General features: G+C 46.9%; 1 protein-coding gene across 1 annotated transcript; it reads right to left on the bottom strand.

The window, feature by feature from the left end:
• Positions 1–4,981: 4,981 nt before the first annotated feature.
• Positions 4,982–17,619, bottom strand: MUCL3 (mucin like 3). The gene is made up of 3 exons (XM_019830183.3): positions 15,722–17,619; positions 6,602–9,744; positions 4,982–6,098 (listed from the first exon to the last, which is right to left on the bottom strand). Exons 1-3 carry the CDS (start codon positions 15,801–15,803, stop codon positions 5,952–5,954), a joined length of 3,372 nt encoding a protein of 1,123 aa, XP_019685742.3. The 5' UTR covers positions 15,804–17,619; the 3' UTR covers positions 4,982–5,951.
• Between the last annotated feature and the right edge of the window lie 5,350 nt (positions 17,620–22,969).

The following is a 22,969-nucleotide window of genomic DNA, read 5'->3' as shown; positions in this document are numbered from 1 at the left end:
ATAAGTCCTGGGGGTGTGATGTACAGCATGGTGACTATAGTTAATAATACTGTATCACATATTTCAAAGTTGCAAAGAGCATAGATATTAAAAGTTCTCAACACACACATACACACAAATTGTAACTATATGTGGTGATGGATGTTAACTAGACTTATCGTGGTGATCATGTCACAATATATACAAATATCCAATCATCCTGTTGCACACCTGAAACTAATATAATATTGTATATTAACTATACCTCAATTATAAATAAATGGTTTTTAATAAATAAATAAGTAAACAAGTAGAATCTCTTCCAGGTGATTCTTGTGTACACTTTTCTTTTTTTAAATTTTTTTTTCAACGTTTTTTATTTATTTTTGGGACAGAGAGAGACAGAGCATGAACGGGGGAGGGACAGAGAGAGGGAGACACAGAATGGGAAACAGGCTCCAGGCTCTGAGCCATCAGCCCAGAGCCTGACGCGGGGCTCGAACTCACAGACCGCGAGATAGTGACCTGGCTGAAGTCAGACGCTTAACCGACTGCGCCACCCAGGCGCCCCTGTGTACACTTTTCTAGAGCTTGTTTGGATGCTGATGGACGGACCCCAGAGAAAGAGAAGTAGACAGTGTGGGAGGGGGAGGAGAAGCCTACTGAGAGGCAGGAAGTGTGGGATGGGAACCAGAACCCAGGTTGGAGAGACACTCCTCCAATGTAAAGGGGGAGCAGGGAGGAAGAGAATGAATGCCAATGAGGGAAACTATGAAGACCTGATAGTGGGAAGATGAGGTGGTGCTTGCCGGTATTTTTGCATACTTAAAAGAGTTATAAGTATTTGTGTGTCATTCCTTGTGTGATATCTGCCTTTCCTGGTGGATTGTGAGATCTTTACCTAAAGGCAGGACCTGTTGCTTGCTTTATTCACTGATGTTATCTTCAGATCTAGCACGGAGGAAATGCTCCAAAAATGTTTGCTGGACAAATACATGAGCCTCATGTTTGATATGATGTGACATCCAAGTGAAGATGTTATGGGAAAAATAAGCCTGGAAATACAGGACTGGATTTCAGAGCAAAGAGAGGCTAATGATGAGTCTGGAAGTCCTCTGCAGTAATAATGGTTCAAATTGAAGGGGTTCACAGAGAGGCAAGAAGGAGAAGGAGAACAGAATGTGCAAGACAGCTGTCTCCAGGAGACAGTCATTGGGAGGGAGCAGATGGAGGATGCAAGAAATAAATATCAAAAGAAAAAGAAAAACACCACCCAAAGTCCTTTTGCTAATCCAACCCAGACCTACTTCTGTCAACTCCACACTTACCTTGCTACTCCCTTTTTAGGCATTCCATCCTACAGTGGAAATGAAGAGTTATCTGGCATTGTTTTTAATACTTAAAAAGAGAAACTTGAAAGTCTGGAGGAGTCTAAGAGAGAAGTCAGGTGAAATGGCTAGGAACATAGGAGCCCAGACTTTACTTCACCTCTGGCTAATTTCATCCACAGTTCCCACTGCCCTGGGGTTTCTGTGGTCCCTCTGCATGTGTCTCTATCCAGGGAGAGCTGACCAAGGATTCACATTTAGGCAGCATTTCTGGTAGGGATATTTTCATTTCCCTTGGCTTTATTCAGACTTGGAAGCTAACTCTAATAAGGAATTAAGGATGATATAGAAACTAGGATTTTCATGTTAGATACAAAACATTTATCAAGCAGCTATTACACTCCAGGATTCTAAGGGAAAAATCAAAATAAAGTTGCTATTTGTGTTCCTGCTTATAGTTGAAGGTTGGAGGGAGAGGAGAAAGGTGGATTTGCTGCAAGGTGAAGGTGAGGGCCACAATTGTGGTCAATGGGGGCTAGGGTCAGTACTGACTTTCACAGAAATAGGAGAAAAGAAGTTTATCATCTTTGCTTCCAGAAAAAGAATGAGAATATGCAAGCAGAGTGCCTCGGACAGAGATCTTTGTCTCCTGACTTTCTGTGGCTTCCATATCCTCTGTGATTGATGGATAATTCATGTACCAGGTCCCAGGATTCCAAAGAGAAGCTGCATTAGGATGCAGGAGGCAGGCGATAATTTTCCTCTCTTCATCTTGAAATAATTCACATTGGAAGTTGTTATCTAGCATGGTGGGTTCTACAGCAGAAATGGACTACATAGGATGAGTTGATGCCTGGAGTCTCACTAGGACATGAAGTTTCAGGAAGAATTAAAAGCTTTCCAGGGCCAGGGTTGTGGGAGGAGGAAGATCAACTGGGATGAGTTCCGTGGTAGTAGGGAGCCAGGGACTTGAACAGCTGGATTCTTGGATTCTAACACTTGCTCCACAATATGCCCAGCTTACTTTCTTGTCTCACTTGGACATTGCTATGGGCTTTGTAGTTGCTGCTAAGCAGGAGAAACCATAACTTTTGGTCCTCCCTCTACAGAGAGGGGTGCTTCTGGCAATTTAGGGGGGTAGGAACAGGGAGAGAGAGAGAACAAGGGGATCAAATGTGTCAGAAGAAAAGGAGACCCACCCTTGGGGCCAGAGATCAGCAAAAACCTGTTTTCTCTGGGGATGTCTCATTTCTGGAGCAGAGGCCTTTGTAGCAGGCAGAAGGGAGAAAAATGAGGGTGACTGGGTCCCAAATCATTCGATATTCTTACTGTGCCAGCATTCACTGTCCAGGAGCAGGTGGACAGAGAGTGCTAGCACAGTCAGCTGTAAGGGGTCTGGGTGCTGGGAGGGAGGGCAAAGTGCTTCTGCCCTGTGGGGCCAGAAGAACAAAACTCTGGAAGTCCAAGGGGCTGAAAGGGGAACCTGGACTCCAGAAGGAGCTGGACCTTTTCTTGCACAAACCTCAATTATACTTTTTTCCTTAGGTGGTCCCTATAAACATCCCACCCATCTAGATCATGCTGCCAAGTTACAGGGATCCTGGCTCCACTAAGGGACAAAGTAAAGTTGTGTTGGGAGAAAAACTCTGCTCCCAGGAGCTGTGTGGGTTTGAACAAGGTTCTTCGCTGAGCCTCGGTTTTGTCTTCTGTCAAACAAGCTTAGTAAGAAAGAACTCGCAGAGTTAACAGAAGATTGAAGCACGTGATGTGGTGAAAGAAAGCACAGTGACAACTTTAGTTTTATTATGGATGGTGCGCAGATGGAAGGAAGCCGAGGCCTGTCAATCTGGCTCTCAGGGCAGGAAGCCAGGGCCAGGAACTGCACCCCAACTCCGAGGGTGGCTGGCGGTGCGGGGCGTGATCCAAGGGCGTGCTCACGGTGGCCAAGTAGAGGGGGCGCCTGGGTGTGGCTGGCCTTGAACTACCAATCCACTCAGTTACCCAGCGAGATCCAGGAGCCTCCAGCCAAGTGGAACCTAGAGCGAAGGAAGGAGGCTGCTCTGGTCCCCTGTCCCTCACCCCGGATCCTGGCCCGCCCTGCCTGGGCTCACCCCTCTGCCCTTGCACCTGTTGCCCACTTCAGCCCTAGAGGTCTTGGGCACTGATCTATCCTGGGGATGTGGGGATTAAGCTTGTGAGGAGGGAACCATTCCCTCCTTGCCACTCATTATGTAATTTTCTCTAATGAGAGCCCAACCCGAGAGCTTGTCAGAGGATTTCCCCCGTAGATTTCCAAGTAAGCATTGTAGCAGGAGAGAGAAATGGGAAGGGAGACAATCAGCAGCTGTGGTGGGGCCCACAGTCCCTGCAGCACTTGTGAGATGGAGAACCTCCTATACACCCCCAAATACACACCCTTTGACCCCAGAGCTCCATTTGGGTCCTTTTGCAGGGAGGCCTCCGTGGGATTCAATGTTTGGCACTCTAGGGGCAAAGGTGCTCTTGCTTGGTTTTGTTTTAGTTTTTAAATTGGGGTCCATGCTGGACAAATTCAATGGTTATAGGCTAGGTATAGGGGGTATCTACTTTCCTCCCAGAAAGAGTGACACTCCTGTCCTGGCAGCTGCCGCATGCTGTCACCATCTGCCCGGATGACTACAAGCCGGTATCCTTTTCTTTTTTTCCCAGGCACTCCAGCCCTTTCCAGAAACCAGGTGTTCTGAGGAGAGGGCTCTCTCCAGAGACCCAAGTCTGGGGTTCCTGTGGCACCTTTCTGGGATCCAAGCTACAATCCTGCCTTTAGCAGAGTAGAGCTCTGGTGGGAGATTCAGAGAGTTCCTGAGCCTGCAGTGTGCCGTGGCAGATAACTCAGTGGCATGAGTGTCAAGATTAAGACCACTGTCTGTGGTAGACTTCCAGATTCCTGAAAATGGGAATGCCAAAAGTAGCAGAGAGGGTTGCTATTTGATTCTCAATGAAGTTAAACTTGGAAGGCCTGTGCCTTTCTGGTCAGGGAAATTGCTGATCCTCCTTTGGTAAGAGTGAGCCAAGGCCATGTGGGTGATGGGCAGTTGGTCTGCTGGGAGTGATGTTTGGGCATGGAATGGCTTTGGAGCAGGGCTAGTATCCTAACATAAATTTGGGATGTAGTAGTTGCCCATGAATATTGGGTTTAATTCATTAGAGTCATGCTTTATTCTGTGTAGTACTGCCTTGTGAGAACTCTTACTGAATTATGTATTTAATTTCCCTATATTTGTGTCTCAGGTGGTAACTATATATTTATAATGCTTAACAGATTTTACAATAGGTACATGGAAATACTGGCTTATTAATGAACACATTTTCTCCTGCTTTTGCACCATGCAGATGGGCCCAGCAGGAACTCAGGCTGGCTCCTATCTAAATCCAGGAGTGACTCATTTTAGGAGCAGTAGAAATTCAGCCTAATTTTCCATGACACTCTAAAGAATTCCTGTTCTCTAGCCACTGCTGCTCAAGGTCATATGTAAGGTCACAGCCAGAGTCAGGAACACTAGTCAAGGCTTCTCCCAACTGACAGTTCAATAATTATGGTGTACTTACTTTACAAATATTTTCTACTTTATTATAAAAAGGCCAATAGATAGGAAGCTATCTATTATCTGTTCATTCTTTCCACTATGCCAAATCAGTAATAGGTGAAAGGGCTTTAATAAGTTGGAGAGAAAATCCAGATGATATGCCTACAAGGGGGAATATAAAAATCTGGGGTGAAAGTGTGAGTAGAGAGAGAATGGGGGCAGTGGAGAAGGCAAGTGACTCTTCTAGGAAAAAGCCTGGACTGGCTTTTGGTAGAACTGACAGGAAAATAAATAATGAGTGGGGAACACCATCAGGGACAGTCTGGAATGGGGATAAATGGATAAGACTGCAGACCACACAAAAATCCCTCCCTCTGTGCCACCCACAACCCAGAAAGCCAGACCAGCAGGATGTCTACTGTAGACATTTAGAAAAAACTAAAGAATTCAGAAGGAAGAGGGAAGAACCATCTGGATGAGAGACATTTATGATCTTTTCTGGAATTTTCCTTTCTCCTTGGTATAGAGAGGGTGAAGGAAATAAGTTCTCTTTTCTTCTCAGATTCTACTTTTTTCATTTTAAAAAGGAGGTAGGCAAGTGTTCTGGGAAGTCAAAGACGAGCCTGCTTATACACAAAATCTAAGTAATAGTACATGGAAATATTATAGATTGGTCCTGACACCCAGGAACTCTGTCCTCAATCTCCAACTCACAGTCAGATATGAGGCATTGCCTTCTAAGGCTCCCAAACTTCCTTTAGTCATGCTGCTCCTCCCAAGACTCAGTGTCCTATGTTGGTGTCTACCTCATGTGTCCATCAAACATGTTTTCATTCCAAGACCACCATCTTCTGCAGAGAACACTTGCATTATTCATTCTTTCTTCTTTATCTCCCTTCTTGCTTCTCCTTCTTGCTTATCACCTCATCCCTTGACCAGTTTCAATAAGAACACAGCTGATGAAGAGTTAATGCTGTTAACTGCCAGTACTCTGCCCTTCCTGGTGTCCAGGAAATAGGAATGGTGAGTCTAATTCCTCATCTTAGGAAGGGCATGGAAGAGCTGGGACCTTTCTGAAGGATCACCGTGGGGAAGGGATCTGGCCCTTGCCAAGAGTCTGCTGCTCCATCAGGTAGACTGGGTAGGAATTAGGGCCCCCATCATCCTCTGGGTCATTGTCCTCTGTGTTTTGGACCAGTGCACGGCGTGTTTTCATCGTACAGGCAATCTGTGATTAGGAGAAAGGAGGAATGAGTTTCATCTGCCATGCCACTTGCTTTCCTCAATACCCATAACCCTTCAATTCTATTCTCCCTGATCCTAGCCATTTAGCTTCCTTCTTTCCCAAGATTCCATCCAAACCTTGATCCTTATTACAGCCCCAGATCCCATGCACTAAGTCCCAGACTTCATCTCCAATTCCCTCCTCTGTCCAATTTTCCCTCTCCTGATATTCCCTGTTCTCATATCCCAGATTCTATCTCCAGCCCCCAGTTTTTCCCTATTCTATTTCCTTTTCTCTCAGCCACAGACTTTTCTTCAATGCCACTGTTCATGCCTCATGCATCTATTGTCCTTCCCCAAAGTTTTCACCACCACTACCCCTTTATTACCATCCTCCCACCATGCCTCTTTTCCTGGGCTAATTACTGCCTCTTGTTCAGATCCATAATCTCTCATCAACTCCCTGTCTCCATGGGTTCACTCCCCTGTAGCATCCCTGCCCCTTACCAAGAAGATAAGGCCAAGGAACACCAGGAAGAGAATCACAGCCACCAGGACCACAATAACTATGGCCCATGCAGGGAATGAATCATTCTCCCTCATTCCTCCAGCACGAAGACCTCCCTGTGAGCCATCTTTGTTCTGATATGGATGGTTTTGGTTGCCTGGGGCTTCTGACATGATGGAACTCAGCTCTATGTGAGATGTGGTGAGTGTAAAAGAACCAATGGGTACTCCGTGGGTAACATCAGTTTTATTTGAACCAGGAGAGGTATTAGTGACAGATTTGTCTCCTGTGACATTAAATGGAGGTCTTATAGTCTCTGTGGAAGCTGTGTTTTTTCCTACACTTTCTTTAGGTTTTCTTGGGGGTTTTGTGGTCTCAGTGGCCAATGTGGCCTTTAGTCCATGTTTTATAGATTTGGCTTGAGTTCTTGTTGTCTTCTTATTGGCTGGAGTGGCATTTTCTCCATGTTCTTTGGGCCTCTCTGGGGCTCTTGTGGTATTGCTGTTGGCCGAGATGATCTTCTCCCCATGGTCTGTGGGAATTTCTCGGGCTCTTGTGGTCTTTCCATTGACCGTTGTGTTCTTCTCCCCATGGTTCTTGGGCTCTTCTAGGGCTCTAGTGGTCTTCCCCTCATGGTCCTTGGGGCCTTCTGGGGCTCTCGTGGTCATCCTATTGGCCAGTGTTGTTTTCTCTCCATTGTCCTTGGGCCCTTCTGGGGCTCTTGTGGTCTCCCTGTTGGTTGGGGTGGTTTTCTCCCCATGGTCTGTAGGAACTTCTGGGGCTCTCGTGGTTATCCCATTGGCCAGTGTAGTCTTCTCCCCGTGGTTCCTGGGCCCTTCTGGAGCTCTTGTGGTCTTCCTGTTGGCTGGGGTGGTCTTCTCCCTCTGGTCCTTGGGCCCTTTTAGGGCTCTGGTGGTCTTCTCCCCATGGTCCTTGGACCCTTGTAGGGCTCTGGTGGTCTTACCCCCATCATCCTTGGACCCTGCTGGGACTCTTGTGGTCTTACCATTGGCCAGGGTGGTCTTCTCCTGATGGTCGTTGGGCCCCCCTAGGGCTCTAGTGGTCTTCCTGTTGACTGTGGTGGTCTTCTCCCCATGATGTTTGGGACCTTCCAGGGCTCTTGTGGTCTCCCTGTTGGCTGGGGTGGTCTTCCCATGGTCCTTGGGCCCTTCTGGGGCACTCATCGTCTTCCCATTGGCTAGGGTTGTCTTCTCACCATAGTCTTTGATCCCTTCTAGGGCTCTAGTGGTCTTCCCCCTATGGTCCGTGGGCCCTTCTGGGGCTCTTGTCGTCTTCCCATTGGTCAGGGTGTTTTTCTCCCTGTGGTCCTTGGTCCTTTCTAGGGCTCTAGTGGTCTTTCCCCCATGGTTCTCAGGCCCTTCTGGGGCTCCCGTGGTCTTCCCATTAGCTGGCGTTGTCTTCTCACCAGAGCCCTTGGGCCCTTCTAGGGTTCTTGTGGTTTTCTTCCCATATTCCTTGGGGCCTTCTGGGGCTCTCGTGATCATCCCATTGGCAGATGTAGTCCTTTCCTCATGGTTCTTGGACCTTTCTGGGGCACTTGTGATCTTCCTGACTGTGGTGGTCTTCTCCCTGTGGTCCTTGGGCCCTTCTGGAGTTCTTGTGGTCTTTTCCTCATGTTCCTTGGGCCCTTCTGGGACACTTGTGGTCACCCCATTGGCTGATGTAGTCTTCTCATCATGTCCCTTGGGGCCTTCTGGGGCACTTGTGATCTTCCTGTTGACTGTAGTGGTCTTCTTCTCATGATCCTTAGGCCCTTCCAGGGATCTTGTGATTTCCTTGTTGGCTGGGGTGATCTTCTCATGGTCCTTGAACCCTGATGGGGCTCTCATGGTCTTCCCATTGGCTGGGGTGGTCTTCTCCCCATAGTCCTTGGGCCCTTCTAGGGTTCTTGTGATCATCCCGTTGGCTGATGTAGTCTTCTCCCCATGACCCTTGGGGCTTTCTGGGGCATTTGTGGTCTTCCCGTTGACTGTAGTGGTCTTCTTCTCATGATTCTTAGGCCCTTCCACGGGTCTTGTGACCTCCCTGTTGGCTGGGGTGGTCTTCTCATGGTCCTTGGGCCCTGCTGGGGCTCTCATGGTCTTCCCATTGGCGAGGGTTGTCTTCTCACCATAGTCAGTGGGCCCTTCTGGGGCCCTTGTGGTCCTTCTGCTGTCCGGAGTGGTGTTCTGTCCATGTTTCTTGGACTTTTGGGGGGTTAGTGTGGTTTTCTTATTGGTTGATGTAGTCTCTTCTCCATATTTTGTAGATTCTGTTGGGACTCCCGGAGTCTTCTCATAAGGCAATGTGGCTACTTTTCCATGTTCTAGTGAGTTTTCTAGTGATTTTGTGATATTTATATGAGCTGATATGGTGCTGTGTCTATGTTCTCTAAGTGTTGCTGGTATTTGTGTGGTCTTTTCAATGGCTGATGTCCTGTTTATACGTCCTGTAGTCTTCATCATCATTGTGCCTGAGGCAACTGTAGTTCTGAGATTAGCAGCTATTGTATGATCTCCAGCTCTTTCTGACCTTCGTGGGGTTCTTGTAACCTCATCTGATGGGGCTGTTGTGCTTTTGCCTGAGGAATACATAGGTATTTTTTTGCTCTCCGAATTTCCTGAGTTGTGGACAGGATTTATGGTCTTCTGTGAAGTAGCGCTTTTACTCTCTGAAGTAATGTTTCTCAAAGATGTTACACTTTTATCTGTTCCTGTAACTGATTTGAACTTAAGGCAAGTTGTTTTGATCTTGGGTGCTGACGTTGGATATTTTACACCAGACGATCCTTTATGTGTGTTAGTAGAGTCAGTAGGATCAATAGACCGTCCATTCCGAACATTTGGGTCTTTTCCTTGATTGCTCGGGGTTTTTTCAGAAGTAGGAAGAACTTCATGATGACTTGTAGAGTTTTGGGAATTACCTATGTGTTTGTAAATCGGCTTCAGATGGTGTGTAGTGTTGCAATTGCGTTTTAGATTATGGGTTTCTGTAGATTTAGTGAGGTCTAGAGGGCTATGGCTTGACTGAAGAGCAGTATGATCAGGGAGTGCACTATAAACAAAGCCTGAAGTAGGAGGGAACAAATTATCAGATGCTGGGGAATCACCAATTTTCTGAAGTTCTTGAAATGTGATAGCACCTGTGAAGGAAAAGAGGCAAATAAGAAACTTCCATTATTTTCTTCCTTGTTTCTCTGCCCACCTCTCCCTCTAAGGGTCCCTTTATTACCCTAGATATATCTCCCCAGCCAGTATCCTCAAAATACTATGACTTAAAATCCCCATTCTCTCCTCTAGTCTCTGGACCTTTGTTCAGGTTGTACCTTCAGCAAGAATGCCACTTCACCTCTTCTCCACTTCCACTCCTCAGTTCTGAAATTCAGACCTTTCTGGCTTTATGGCATCTTTCCAGATCCTTCCAAGCATATAAGATCTAGTTTCATCTCAATGCTCAAAAAATTCTTTATTAATACTCTTTCCTGCTACCTTCAACCCAACCTTACAGTTGTGTGCCTATCAACCTCTACTTCCTGCCCTACCTATCAAATCACAAGATTTTGAGATCAGATATTGAGGGTATTTTGTTCCACAAATGCTCCTTTAGAGTTTGTATACTTATGAAATGGAGTTCCCTTTCCATGACAGGGCTGAGAGGAAAGGGAACAAATATCCGAATCTCCATCTTTCCATAACATTCCAGCTCCATCTCAAATGTAATTGTGTAACAGACTGAAGTAAGACTTCTGGCAGAACTTGCCATAGGATTAATAAGTAGACACAGGTGATGAATAGGAGGAGGATAAAAAGAGGAATGGAAGATGGATAGAGGAAGATGGATAGATGGAAGACTTCATTTTGGTGTTAAAGTTTGGTTTGGATGTAGAGAAGTAGATGAGATGACTCAACCCTATGGTCCCCCACTGGACACCCCTGTCTTCACACGCCTAAAGCTATCTGGGATAAATGAAGTTTGCCCACTTGAAAGAAAAAGATGTCTGCTTGGGGGTCCTGAGATGAGTGAATGAGGCAGCTGAATTGTAGAAGGGACTGACTGTGTTTAAGGACAGGGTGTGAGAGAAAACACCTCTATCAATAAACAGATATGGGCCTTAATTACGTGGGAAAAAAACAACCAACGGGGACAGAGGAGATGTCTCTAATACCTAGTCAGGAGATCGCCAAAGAGTGAGGGAGATAGTGTTGTTACGTAACTGAGATTTCCAGTCTGTTAGCTCAAGGTGGCAACCAGAACCTGGACCCATTCCCAATCACAAAGAAACAAAATCCACCCACCTCCTTGCTGCCAAGAAGAGTAGAGGCCCGGGGAACTCTTTGAAAAAATATGGGTGGGACAAGAAGGGGATGAGGGTCTGAAGTCTCTTATGGGAATCGAGGTTAGGGAGAGAAAGGATGGCTGAATTTTCAGGCCCTCACTTCGCTATGTTAGTTCCATTCCTTGGTTCTCTCAGCAGCAATACCAATGATAGCTACTATTCATTGGGCACCTTTTCTGAGCCAAAAGCTCAGGTGGTTGCCTTACAAATATTCTCTTTCTGGATTCTCTTCTAGGGTCACTGATCTCCCGGCTCCCCAAAAGTAGACACAGATGATGAATGGGAGGAGGATAAGAAGAGGAATGGAAGATGGATAGAGGAAGGAGATGGGAGACTTTCATTTTAGTGTTAAAGTTTGGCCTGGATGCAGAGAAGTAGATGAGATGACTCAACCCTACGGTTCCCCACTGGCCTCCCCTCTTCACACACCTAAAGCTATCTGGATAGATGAAGGTTGCCCTCTTGAAAGAAAAATGTGTCTCTTTAGAAGCGTTACAAGCTATTAACCTCCCTATTTTACAGCCAAAAAAACTTAAGTTTCAAGTTTCACCCAAGAGGAATGGTGACTTGCACACAATCCCACAGCAACAGCAATGGCCAACCTTTCTTGCACACTTACTGTGAGACAGGCAGGTCTTATGAATGTATTAACTCATTTACTTTTCACAACAGCCCTTTGAAATTGAGAACTATTTGTTATTCTCCCCCATTTTATAGATGAGGAAACAAGGTTCAGAGAGAATGAGTAATCTCCCCAAGGATACTCTCCAAGTCAAAAGTTGAGCTAGAGTTTGAACACATATTCTGGGTTCCCAGACCCAGGCTCCTACTGGTTAAGACTACACTACACAAACTATAGTTCAGCCCAGCTGTTGGGAAAGGAAGAACACTGGCACTTGTGGAACACCTAAAGGATGCTGTCTATACATTTGTTTATTTAATCTTCACCACAAACCTGTGAGACAAGCATATGATCTTACTATTTTATAGGTGAGAAAAGGAAGTTCAAAGTGATGAAATAATTGGCAAAGTCAGGCTTCTCACTAAACCCCAGATGCTGTTAAATGTGATAGGGGATGAGTAAATATCCAGAAAGTGAATAAATGAGCAGTAGCAGTACAGTAGCAAATTCCACTGGCTTTAAAGAATCAGAGGACAAGATTAGAGTTCAGGCTCTGCCCCTCACCAGCTTTGCATGCTTGCTTGGGTCACTTAAATATTCAGAATATCCATGTCCTCAACTGTAAATAACAATGATGTCAACTGCACCAGCTTAAGCATAGATTATTTAAAGCATTTGTTGAATCTGAATTATAGTATTTCAAACAGTCTCATACTTTGCCTTGTTCTCCTGGTAGTAAGGGGAGCCTGAGTCTGTGGCCTTCTACAGCCCCAGGTATCTCTCCTGTCCCATCTGCTTCACATACCTCTGAGGCCTACCTTGACCACCTCATCCAAAGGGCAGCCCCATATTCCTGGGCCATTTCCCCTGGCTGTGTTTTACCAACATGACACTCATCATTTTCTATTTATAATAAATACTTCCCACAATGGCAGGGATTTTTAATTGTTTCATTCATCGCTATGTCTCCAGCTTAGAACAATGTCTGGCCCACAGGAAGCACTTCATACATATTTGTTGAATGGGTGATTAACAGTATCTTAAGACTGATGAAAACTCTTCAGAAGCAGTACCAACAACCTCTCATTATGCACACTAAGTAAAAAAGCATATATAACTGTGACCTCCATAAGTTGGAAAACCAAAGGGTAATTTCTGCCACATGAAGTAATTGAGCCCCTGAGATGTTAAAAGAAGACCTACAGCCCACCAGTTCTGGGATACTGGTTGTCATTTAACCCCAGGGCCTACATAGTCAATAAAGAGATTCAGATAACTAGATCTTAGAATTCCAGATCTACATCACACAATTGTGGAACCATTGGTTATTAAGTCTTGAGTTGAAGCTCAAAGGATTCCTTGGTTCTGAGCTCAGCCATGGAGCAAATCAGTGACTAACTGCACTGCCCACCCACCCACCCCCCACCCCCCCCCGCCCCAAGATGAGATGACCATCTCTTCTCCCCAGTAGCAATTTTAGTTCCCTAGGAAGTTTTTACCGTGAGATATTCATTTCGCCAACTACAATAATGGCCCCAAAATAACTTTTTTGGTCACTGATACATAGGCGGAGAGGAAACTCTGGCTTTAGCACAAGACACTGAAGATGGATGCTCAGCCTGGATTAAAGAATGAAAAAAATCCCACATCAAAACTACGTGTAATTCCAAAGGTCTGTTCAACATGTTTCATTCTCACTTATCATGCTAAGTGATTCATGATGCAGGGTCTCCATCAGAGCAGCTTCACCCAGAAGAGTGTATCTGGTGTTTCTTAGTGTCCTGCCCCTAGAAAATGGCTTACTCCATTTGCAATAATACGGGTAAATGCTTTAAATGTCTGTAGAACACAAGCTCAGTACATGGCCTAAAACTCAGAGTAAAACAGACTAAAGAGAAATATACTCAAATGGTTGCCTGCATGGGTAACTGAGGACTATTATATTTTATTTTTCTTTCTCATTTTTTTTCAGTTTTCCAGTTTCTATAATGAGCATATTTCTGTCAGATAAGTTACATCAAATAACATTTATTAGAGGAAAAACAAGACATCCTTTTTAGACTTGCCCCAAGACCCCATTTGTGCTCCCCTCAGAGATGATTTAATCTACTTTCTGCACCTCTGGTTCTACAACTGCATGCCACAGACTCTGGGGTTCTAAGACCCAGTTATCTGAATCTGGGTATTGACTAATCCTGTGCATAAATGATGGGGAGGGGTCAGAACTGTGTACTAAAGGTATTCATCCACCTCAGTCATCACACTTTCCCTCTCTACCTTGGCCTCACTGCCTGCTGGACATAGTCATGTGCTCCATCAGCCCCACATTCCAGTTCCACCCTCACCCCACCCCAACCTTATCCCAGTCTCACACCCTCCCTATCACCCACTTGCTCTTCTCTACAGGATCTGAGTGTCCACTGCCCTGGCCCTCCCCCCAGCCCTCTCCTCCGTTCCACCCAGGCAAACTCTAGCAGCCATCTCCCCAGACAAAACCCACAGAGCCCAGAGTGTCCTATTCTGGAATTCAGATCTCAAGTCTGCCCTGCATCTGCCTATGCCCTAGAACAAATCTTCCTCAAAAGTTAATGTGTATGGAGTTGTCTCATGCTTCGTTCCCTTCTGCTTTGTACCTACAGATCCTTCTTCCTGGGCAGCAGCACAACAGAAGGTGGCAGAGAGCAGCAGGTGGGATAGCAGCATGACAGGAAGGAGGAGAGAAGAGACCCAGGATTGGGAGGCTGAGGATGGCTCTGGTGCCTCTGTCCCCAGACCATTGAGATAGGGAGAGAGGTACAAGTCAGAGCACAAACAGAATGCACTGCTGAGGCCTAGCAGAGGCAGCTCAAAGATTCCTCAGCCCCTGCCCCTGCCAGCCACCATCCACTTGTTCCCCTCGCTCCCATCCCCACTGGCCCCAACATGACCTGGGCTCAAGGAAGGAGAAATTTCCTCCAATATCACCCTCTGTCAAATACTATTAGAAGAAGAAGCTGCTGCCTGTCCTACCCTAAATACTGTCTGCAGCATCCAGATTCACAACTTTCTGGGTCCTGGTTTGCAATCATCAACATCGTTGCCATGGATGACCCTATCCAGCACATTGCGTCTCTCTGAATTTATTTGTGTGTGTCTACCTTGTGAAGACCCTCCTTTAAATCACCCAGGTCCCCTCCAGACTTCTCCTGTGTTTCACCTCTCCACTCCCTGGGGTCAGTCACAGAACTATTTCTTAACTAAGTGAACTAATTTGGTGATTTCACTTGAACTTGTAGGTTCTGTTGTGCTCATTAAACTTTTCCACATACTTTTTCTCACTGAAGCTCTGGAATGTTTCCCAACTGTAGAATGGGGACAAAATCATGCACACCTTATCGAGTTGCTATGAGGATCAAATAAGTAAATGTGAACAAAGTGCCTAGAACAATGCCTAGCACATAGTAAATGCCTGGTACGCGTCATCTACTGGTATTGGCCAGATGGCATTCTTCTAAGCTTATAAATGTAGGAAAGCCCTGACTAACTAAATGGGCCAGAGTCCAGAATAGAACCAAGATTGGCATATAACAGGGCTCTTGGGAGAGAAATGCACCTCGGGCCCATGAGGGCAGCAGGCAATGTGGAATGGCAGAATCCCTGCTTGCCACCCTCTAACTTCATGACTTTGGACAAGTCCCTTCACTTCCTCTGCATCATGCTCTCCTCTCTATAAAGTGCAATATGAACCATCTCAGGAGATTTGAGGAGATGAAATGAGATGAAGTACTGTGAGCACATGTGAGTTCCTTGAACATAACAGATGCTCAGCGAATGTCAGGCCCCACTGCTGTCTACCCAAGACTGCTGGCCTGTACAGTGTCTTTATGTAAACTGGAAACAGCCCCTCTGTGCGTGGGTGCAGCTTTGCAGGCTATGTCTTGAGAAGCAGAGCACAGGCTGGATTTCATCTCCTACCTGCTCCTTAGACAGTAACCTTAAGCAGTGAACACCCTAGGCAACTGTATGCAACAACCCTATACCCACATCCCTTCCCACCACACATTCGCCTGCTATTCATTTCTATGATTGGTCATTCAACCCTACAAATGCTAAGAAACAATTCCCCTTTGTCTTCTGTCTCCTTGTGTTATGGTAACCCCTTTGCCTCTGAAGGCATCTTACCTGCCTCCTGAGAAGCTAAAAGGAAGATGAGGCAGCAGTGGAGGCCAAAGGAGGAGCGGATGCAGTGGGCTGGCTGGGCCATGTTGGAGTTGGACAGCTGCTTGGGACCATGGGCGGGGGTCCTCTCAGCTTAAATGGATCCATGTTTGACGTCATGAGGGCTGGGGCCCCCCAGGTCTCAACCTTAAGCAAATGGAACCGCCCCACCCCACAAGGGTGCCCTGATAAGAGGAGACCGCAACTGCTGTGTCACAGAGCCAAGCACCTGGGCACCTGCTGAATGGGTGGGATCTGGGAAAAGGAACACAGAGTAGGCAGACTCCTGACCCAGCCCCAGCAGAGGGAGAGGGGACTGGGTGGGGGCAGCCTCCAGGGCTCTGAGGAGATAGGGAGCATATTGCTGGGTTCTAAAAGGACTGGGCTCTGATGGGTGAGGCAGATGGGGGGGGGGTGATTGGGTGCTCAGGTTCTGGGAGGAGATTCACATTCTGGTTCTCCAGCTTCACATTTGCCCTTCCACTTCTCTCGCGTCAGCCCTGTTTTCCACACCCCTTATTCACACATGGTCACTCTTTTTGCCATGGGTGGAGTCATCCATGAGTATCAGGTGAAAGAGCAAAGAAGCGGAAAGACCTCACATGGTCCACTACTGCAGAGACAGGTGCTTCCAGATGTCCAGAGTTGACACAAGATGTGGATACAGTGGGGACAGTGACAGAGACAAGCTACAAGACTGATACAGAAGCCCAGGACCCAACATCACACACCTCACCAGGGACGCAGATGGGAACGGAGGCTGAGTTCTTTGGTAGAGATGCTTGGTGTACAGGGGCTCTGCCTTCAGCCCACCCCTTCCCTCCTCTCCCACATCAGCCCAGCAGCCATCACTTTGCCTCCAAGCCCCTATCACCCCTATATAGAGATACAGACATCTCACTTCTAGAATCTCCTGGAGTCTTCCTCTTTCCCTCCTCCTGATTCCTTGCCTAGAGCAAGCGTTAGTTCAGAAGACTGTCAAAATTCATTCACTGGACTTCCAAGTGGCAGTACCTGGGGCTGGAGTTGTGGGGGACAGACTACTGGGGCCAAGGAGAAAGTCATGCGTCCAGGTGTCCAAATCACCACCTCTTTATGGCTCACTTGATTTGTTCACAGTGTGTCTCCTCTCATGGAAAGTAAGCACCCTGCAGGCAAGGTCTTTGTCTTGACCACTGCTGCTTTCCCCGTCACCTGAGATAGTGTCTGGCACACAGTAGACAATCAGTAAGCACTTACTACTCGGCTATACAGAGTGGGTGTCTGGACCGTCTGCTGCCTTTCTGGGGGAAGTGGAGCAGGCAGAAGGAGTGGAGGGGGTCAAGATCTAAAGGTCAAGAAGCCAGGGGCTCAGGGCAGTGGGGTTCATGGGAGGACCAGAGAGACACTTTGGGAGAACATATGAATTGTTCTCATTACTTGGTGTGACTTGTCCCTAAGCCCTAGGCAGGGCTGGAATGAGTGAGAAGAGAACAGGCCAACTTCTCATTAATGTAATTAATGGGAAATTAATGAGGCTCCATGGAGTCAGGCCAAAGACTGATTACTCAGAACTGGGTGGCCTGCCTCCCTGGCAATGCACCCTGAAAGATGGAGGAACTAAGGCAGCAGCAGGCCTTCCCCTGTAGCTCCATCTGGACCCAGAGTGACTAACAACTCCCTTTTCCATTAGTCCCCAGCCCCACCGTTTCCCCCAGGAACCTAGGCCTCTAGGAGAGTGGTTCTCAACAGAGAGGGACAGTTTTGCTCCCCCAGCAAACATTTGGGAAAGTCTGAAGATATTCTTTTTTTTGTTTGTTTTTTAATTTTATTTTAGAGAGAGAGAGAGTGGGAGTAAGTGAGAGGGACCGAGTGAAAGAGAGAGAGAGAGAGAGAGAGAGAGAGAGAGAGAGAGAGAGAGAATATCTCAAGAAGGCTCCATGCTAAGCGTGGAGCCTGACATGGGGCTTGATCCCACAACCCTGGGATCATGACCTGAGCCAAAATCAAGAGTCGGACGCTCAGCCAACTGAGCCACCCAGGTGTCCCTAGAGATATTCTTGTCACAACTTGGAGGGGGTGTCACTAGCCTCTAGTGGATAGAGGCCAGAGGTACTATTCAACATAATACATAATGTGCAGGACAGCCCCCAACCCACAACAAAGAACTCTCCAGCCCAACATTTCAGTGGTGCTGAGATTCACAATCTCTGCTTTAGTTGCATAAATAAACATCCGCCCTTCTCTTTTAGCCACAACTTCCTCCAGAGGACCCATGCATCTGGGTTAGAGAAACTAGGGGGTAAGTAGAGGCTCAGGTTGATCTCTTAGTGTGAGTAGAGGTTGTTGTGTCTGAGTTAGAGGCTGAGGGGTTAGTCACAAAATAATCCTACTAATTTCTAACGTTTGAGCATTTCTATGTGCCAAAGAATATGCTAAACACCTTACCTTCTTATAACCTATGAGATTAGCAATGTTAGCTTCATTTTACCGATGAGAATAAACAGTCTCAGATTAGGGAAGTGACTTGCCCAAGGTCACACACCTGGTAAGCAGGAGAGCAGACTTGGTCGGTACCTGCATAATGGCAAAGCACATGTGCTTTGACAAATACACAATGACTAGGAGACAAGTGGAGGGGGTGGTGTTTTATTTAGCAAGAATTGTGTCCTTCATCCACTCAGAGTGGTCTAAGGAGGCATCACAGAGCAAGACTCCTCGCCTGTCTCAAAGTGAGAGGACTGGAGGTGTTGGGAGGGCCAGGAGCCAGCCCAAAGGGGCTCCATATGGAAGGAGCTGTGAAGGGAGAGCTTCTCCATCCTGCACATGGGATGTCCAAAGTATCCCTAGCTAATGAGGCTCTCTAAGGAAGAGGGTGGGAATGGGAAGAAAGGGTGAAGGACAAAGGTTCCAACTGCCCAGACCTAGACTTCATGAAGGCTAGAAGACTCCTGGAGACCAGCTAGCCCTGGTCCTTCCTTCTGCAGCTGAGAAAACTGCTTCAGAGAAGTTAGGTCCAAATGGCAGGCTGGTGGCAGGACCCAGACCAGAACCTCAGCCTCCTACTTGGTGACTGATCCCCTTATACTGTTGGTGAAGGAGACCTGGATGGGCTGGTGGCCCCAGGAATCCACCCGCAGGAAATGGTCCCAGCTAACTGAATGGGAAGGCTGAGTCTGAGAATGAGTCTGTTTTGGAGAGGAAGAAGGAAGGTTGAAATGAGAGGGATACTCTACCATCCCGGCCCCACCCCTTCATTTGACAGGGTAGTGGCTGGTGTCCCTATGGTGGCAGTCATAAGGGGTCACAGAGCCACTACCACACCCCACACTCATCTCCTTCCAGAACTGGCAGGCCTGAGAGACCATGGAGAGGGTGGGTCAACTGAGGGCCCCAGGAATGTGCTTCCCAGCCCTCAGCTCTCCCATGGACTGCACCCTCTCCTTGACAACTCAGGTTCTCAGCATCCCTCTTCAAGTGAAATGATAGTAACGATGAATAAGGGGAATATTGAGCATTAATGCCAAGCAGCTAAGGGCTTTACATGTATAGCTCATTTCATTCTCCAACAGCCTTTTGACCTATCATTCTCATTTTATCCAGCACTCATCTATAAAATGAGGGGTAATAATATTATCTATATCACAGGTACATAGGTATGTATGTACAGCCCCTGGCACATAATAAGTGCTATTTAAGTATTAGTTATTATTAATGAGAAATCTGGACACAGAGAGGTTAAGTAATTTGCACAAGATCACTCAGCTATATTGGTGGAGCTAGGATTCAACACCCAGGCTAATGTGACTCCACACAGTCTTCACTGCCTGGATAGAGCTGAATTTAGTGTCTCCCTGAGCTGGTCAGCCTCCAGCACTCCCCATTCTCTCCTTTGGTGGCCCCAACTCCCCATCCCTACTTGGTCACTGACAGGTACTGACATCCACATCACTGGCATCCACATCTTTCCATCTTTCTGAACCTTCCTCCATATCTCCAGGTCTGTTGTCGTATATATCTCACTCTGCAATGTCTCTATGAGGATGCCCAGGTGGGCTTCTCTCCTTCTTCTGAACCCCAGTCTTTCCCACTGGGAAAGTGGCCTGAGCCTGCTCCCCTGTCTTTCCTCCCTTAATTTCCTGCCTTTAGCTACTGGGGAGTGGGCGGGGGGGGGGGGGGGGGGGGAAGCTGTCCATGCCATCCCTGCTGGGAATGGAAGGGAGAGGAGAAGGAAAAAGAGGGAGGAAGGGGAACAGGATCCTTGGAGGGGATGTTTCTTACACCAGAAAGATCAAAGCCATGAGAAAGGAAGTTGAAAACTTTTCAAGGAAGCAATCAGGTAACAGACATCTGGCTATTGGTGTGACCAGAAGCTCAAGGGAGCACCGAAACCCCGTTAAGAACTGGAAACATCATCAGACATACTCAAAACACAGTTGAAATCAGGCACTAATGAATGCCTGTACTCCCTCCAGGAGCCAGAGCTGGCTGCAGAAGAGTAAGAGAGAATGGGCCCAACCATCATCTTTACTGGTAAATGGCCCAATGCAAATAAGAGCGCCTTACTGGTCAGGATTCTGAGCTCAGGGCATGTGGTGGCCACTCCAGCCATTATGGGAGTGGAGCCTCCTGAGACAGCCGTGCTAGCTATGTGGAAGGCCAGACCCAATGGGAGCCGTTCCAGGGGCTGTCATGAGGGATGCAGATCCTAGAAGGGAAGAGAGAAAAAATGGCCAGAAGAGATCAGAAGTGAGAGCAGAAGCAGAAATTACATTCAGTGTTCCCTCAATCAAAATCCTAGCGACTTATAGGGGCACCTGGGTGGCTCAGTTTGTTCAGCGTCTAAAATTTGCTCAGGTCATGATCTCGTTGTTCCTGAGTTTGAGTCCTGCATTTCGCTCTGTGCTGACAGCTCAGAGCCTAGAGCCTGCTTCAGATTCTATTTCTCCCTCTCTCTCTCTGCCCTTCCCCTGCTCACGCTCTATCTCTCAAAAATAAATAAACATTAAAAATAAAATAAAATAAAAATCCTAGCGAGTTGTTGGTATAAATCGATGAGCTAATTCTATGAAAATGAAGACTGAGAATGGCTGAGAAATCTCAAAACAAAACAAAAGTAGAAGACTTAAACTACCAGATCTTGAAACTTGCTACAAAGCTGAGGTCATTAAGTACTGTGGCACTGACCTAAAAATAGACACAGAAGAACAGAATAGGGGCGCCTGGGTGGCTCAGTTGGTTAAGTGTCCAACTCTTGGTTTCAGCTCAGGTCATGATCTCACAGTTTGTGGGTTTGAACCCCACATCAGGCTCTGCACTGACAGCAAAGAGCCTTCTTGGGATTCTCTCTCTCTCTCTCTCTCTCTCTCTCTCTCTCTCTGCCCCTCTCCCACTCATGTGCACATGTAAACTCCCACACTCTTCCTCTCTCTCAAAAGAAAGAAATAAACTTAAAAAAAAAAAAAAAGAGGAACAGAATAGAGTCCAGAAATAGACCCACATGTATATGCTCACCGGCCTTTTGATAAAGATACTCACATAACTCAATGGTGGGCAGAGAGGGAGGGTCTTTGAAATAAATGGCTCTGAGGTAACTGGTTATCCATACAGGGAGAAAATGAACTGACCTCTACCTTACTCCATACACATAAATTAATTGAAGACAAATCATAGGCTTAAATTTCAAAGCCCAAATAAGAAAGCTTCCAGAAGCATGCATAAGAGAATATGTTTATGACTTTAAAGTAGGCAAAAAAAAAAAGTCTTAGGTAGGATACAAAGACACTAACTACAAAAGAAAAAGTTTATGAATTGAAAAGCAGGGGTGGGGTTGGAGGGGGTGCTTTGTATAGCCACCAAGCCCAGGGCACTGCTTCAATGAGATTTGGGGGAACTGTTGACTTACATGTGGCTGAGCACAGGAAGCCCCCGCCCAGAGCCACAGGCCAAGCTAAAAAGCCCTCTAGAGATAGATTGAGAAATAGAAATATCACCTAGCAACACCGAGAATGTTACTGTAGTGCTCCCAGAAATGGTTGTAGCTGAAATCTGAGAACTACTTGGAAAACTCCCAGAAGGTGAAGAAACTGTTGAGAAACTTGCAAAGAACGTGCAGAGATCGGCAGAGTTCTACCCAGAGACAGTGGGGAGACTGGTAGACATGGTGGGGAGACTGACAGAGATCTTCTCAGAGATGGTAGGGAGATTGGCAGAGATGGTAGGGATACCAGCAGAGACAGTGGGGAGACCAACAGAGAGATATCCTCAGAAATAGGAGACTGGCAGAGACGGTGGGGAGACTGACAGAGGTATCTCCAGAACCTGAGGGACTCTCAGAGGTTGTCAGTATGCCTCCAGATGCTGTTTCCTGATGAGGTCAGCTGAGCTATTGTTGGAAGAAGAAAAATGAAGTGATGGGATTAGAAGAGTTGGCCAACTCCAAAGGCCACCTCTTTACCCCAACAACCCTTTTCAGAGGTTGGTGTTCCTGCAGGCCCAGGAATAGCACCCAGGTGCGTCCATGGTGCCTGATGGTGTGTGCCTTTCCAGATCTATTTCCCCTGCTCTTTAAAGGCTCTGAGGCTTGCATCACCTGAGGTGCTCAGTGAGTTGAGCATCCGACTCTTGATTTTAGCTCAGGTCATGGTTCCAGGATCGTGGGATCGACCTCTCCGCTTAAGTGTGGAGCCTGCTTCAGATTCTCTCTCTCTCTCTCTCTCTCTCTCTCTCTCTCTGTCTCTCTCTCTCTCTCTCTCCCACTGTCCCTCTCCCCTCCTCTCAAATTAAAAAATACAATTAAAATCAAAAAAATAAATAAAGGCTCTGAGGCTGATTATAAGTCTCAGGAGAGCCAGGTATGTTAGTATTTCCACCAACCCCAGGATCTCCATCTCCAGGGAGAGGTCACCAAGCTGTCCCCAAGGGATTGTCCTCTCCCAACCTGATCCCAGGAAACATTGGGGGGTGGGGGAGAGTGAGTGAGAGGCTGAGGATTCCCCTACCTGGCTCTCAGGCTCTTCCCAGACTTGGGACCAATCTTCTAGTCCCAAGTCCATCTCTAGCTCAGACCTTTCGCAAAGGAAGGAGGCCCAGGTGTCCAATCCCAAGGTCCTCTTCCTCCTAGAAGCACAACCATTGGGGGTGAGGATAGATACACAGGTCCCTGGGGAAAGAGAATTTGGGAGCTGGATGAAGGTGTAGAATGGCAAGGTCTGGGGCTTGCATCTGACCCTT

Source organism: Felis catus, chromosome B2 (genome assembly GCF_018350175.1).
Source record: "Felis catus isolate Fca126 chromosome B2, F.catus_Fca126_mat1.0, whole genome shotgun sequence".
Lineage (NCBI taxonomy): Eukaryota > Metazoa > Chordata > Mammalia > Carnivora > Felidae > Felis > Felis catus.
This window is presented reverse-complemented; position numbering and strand designations above follow the sequence as displayed.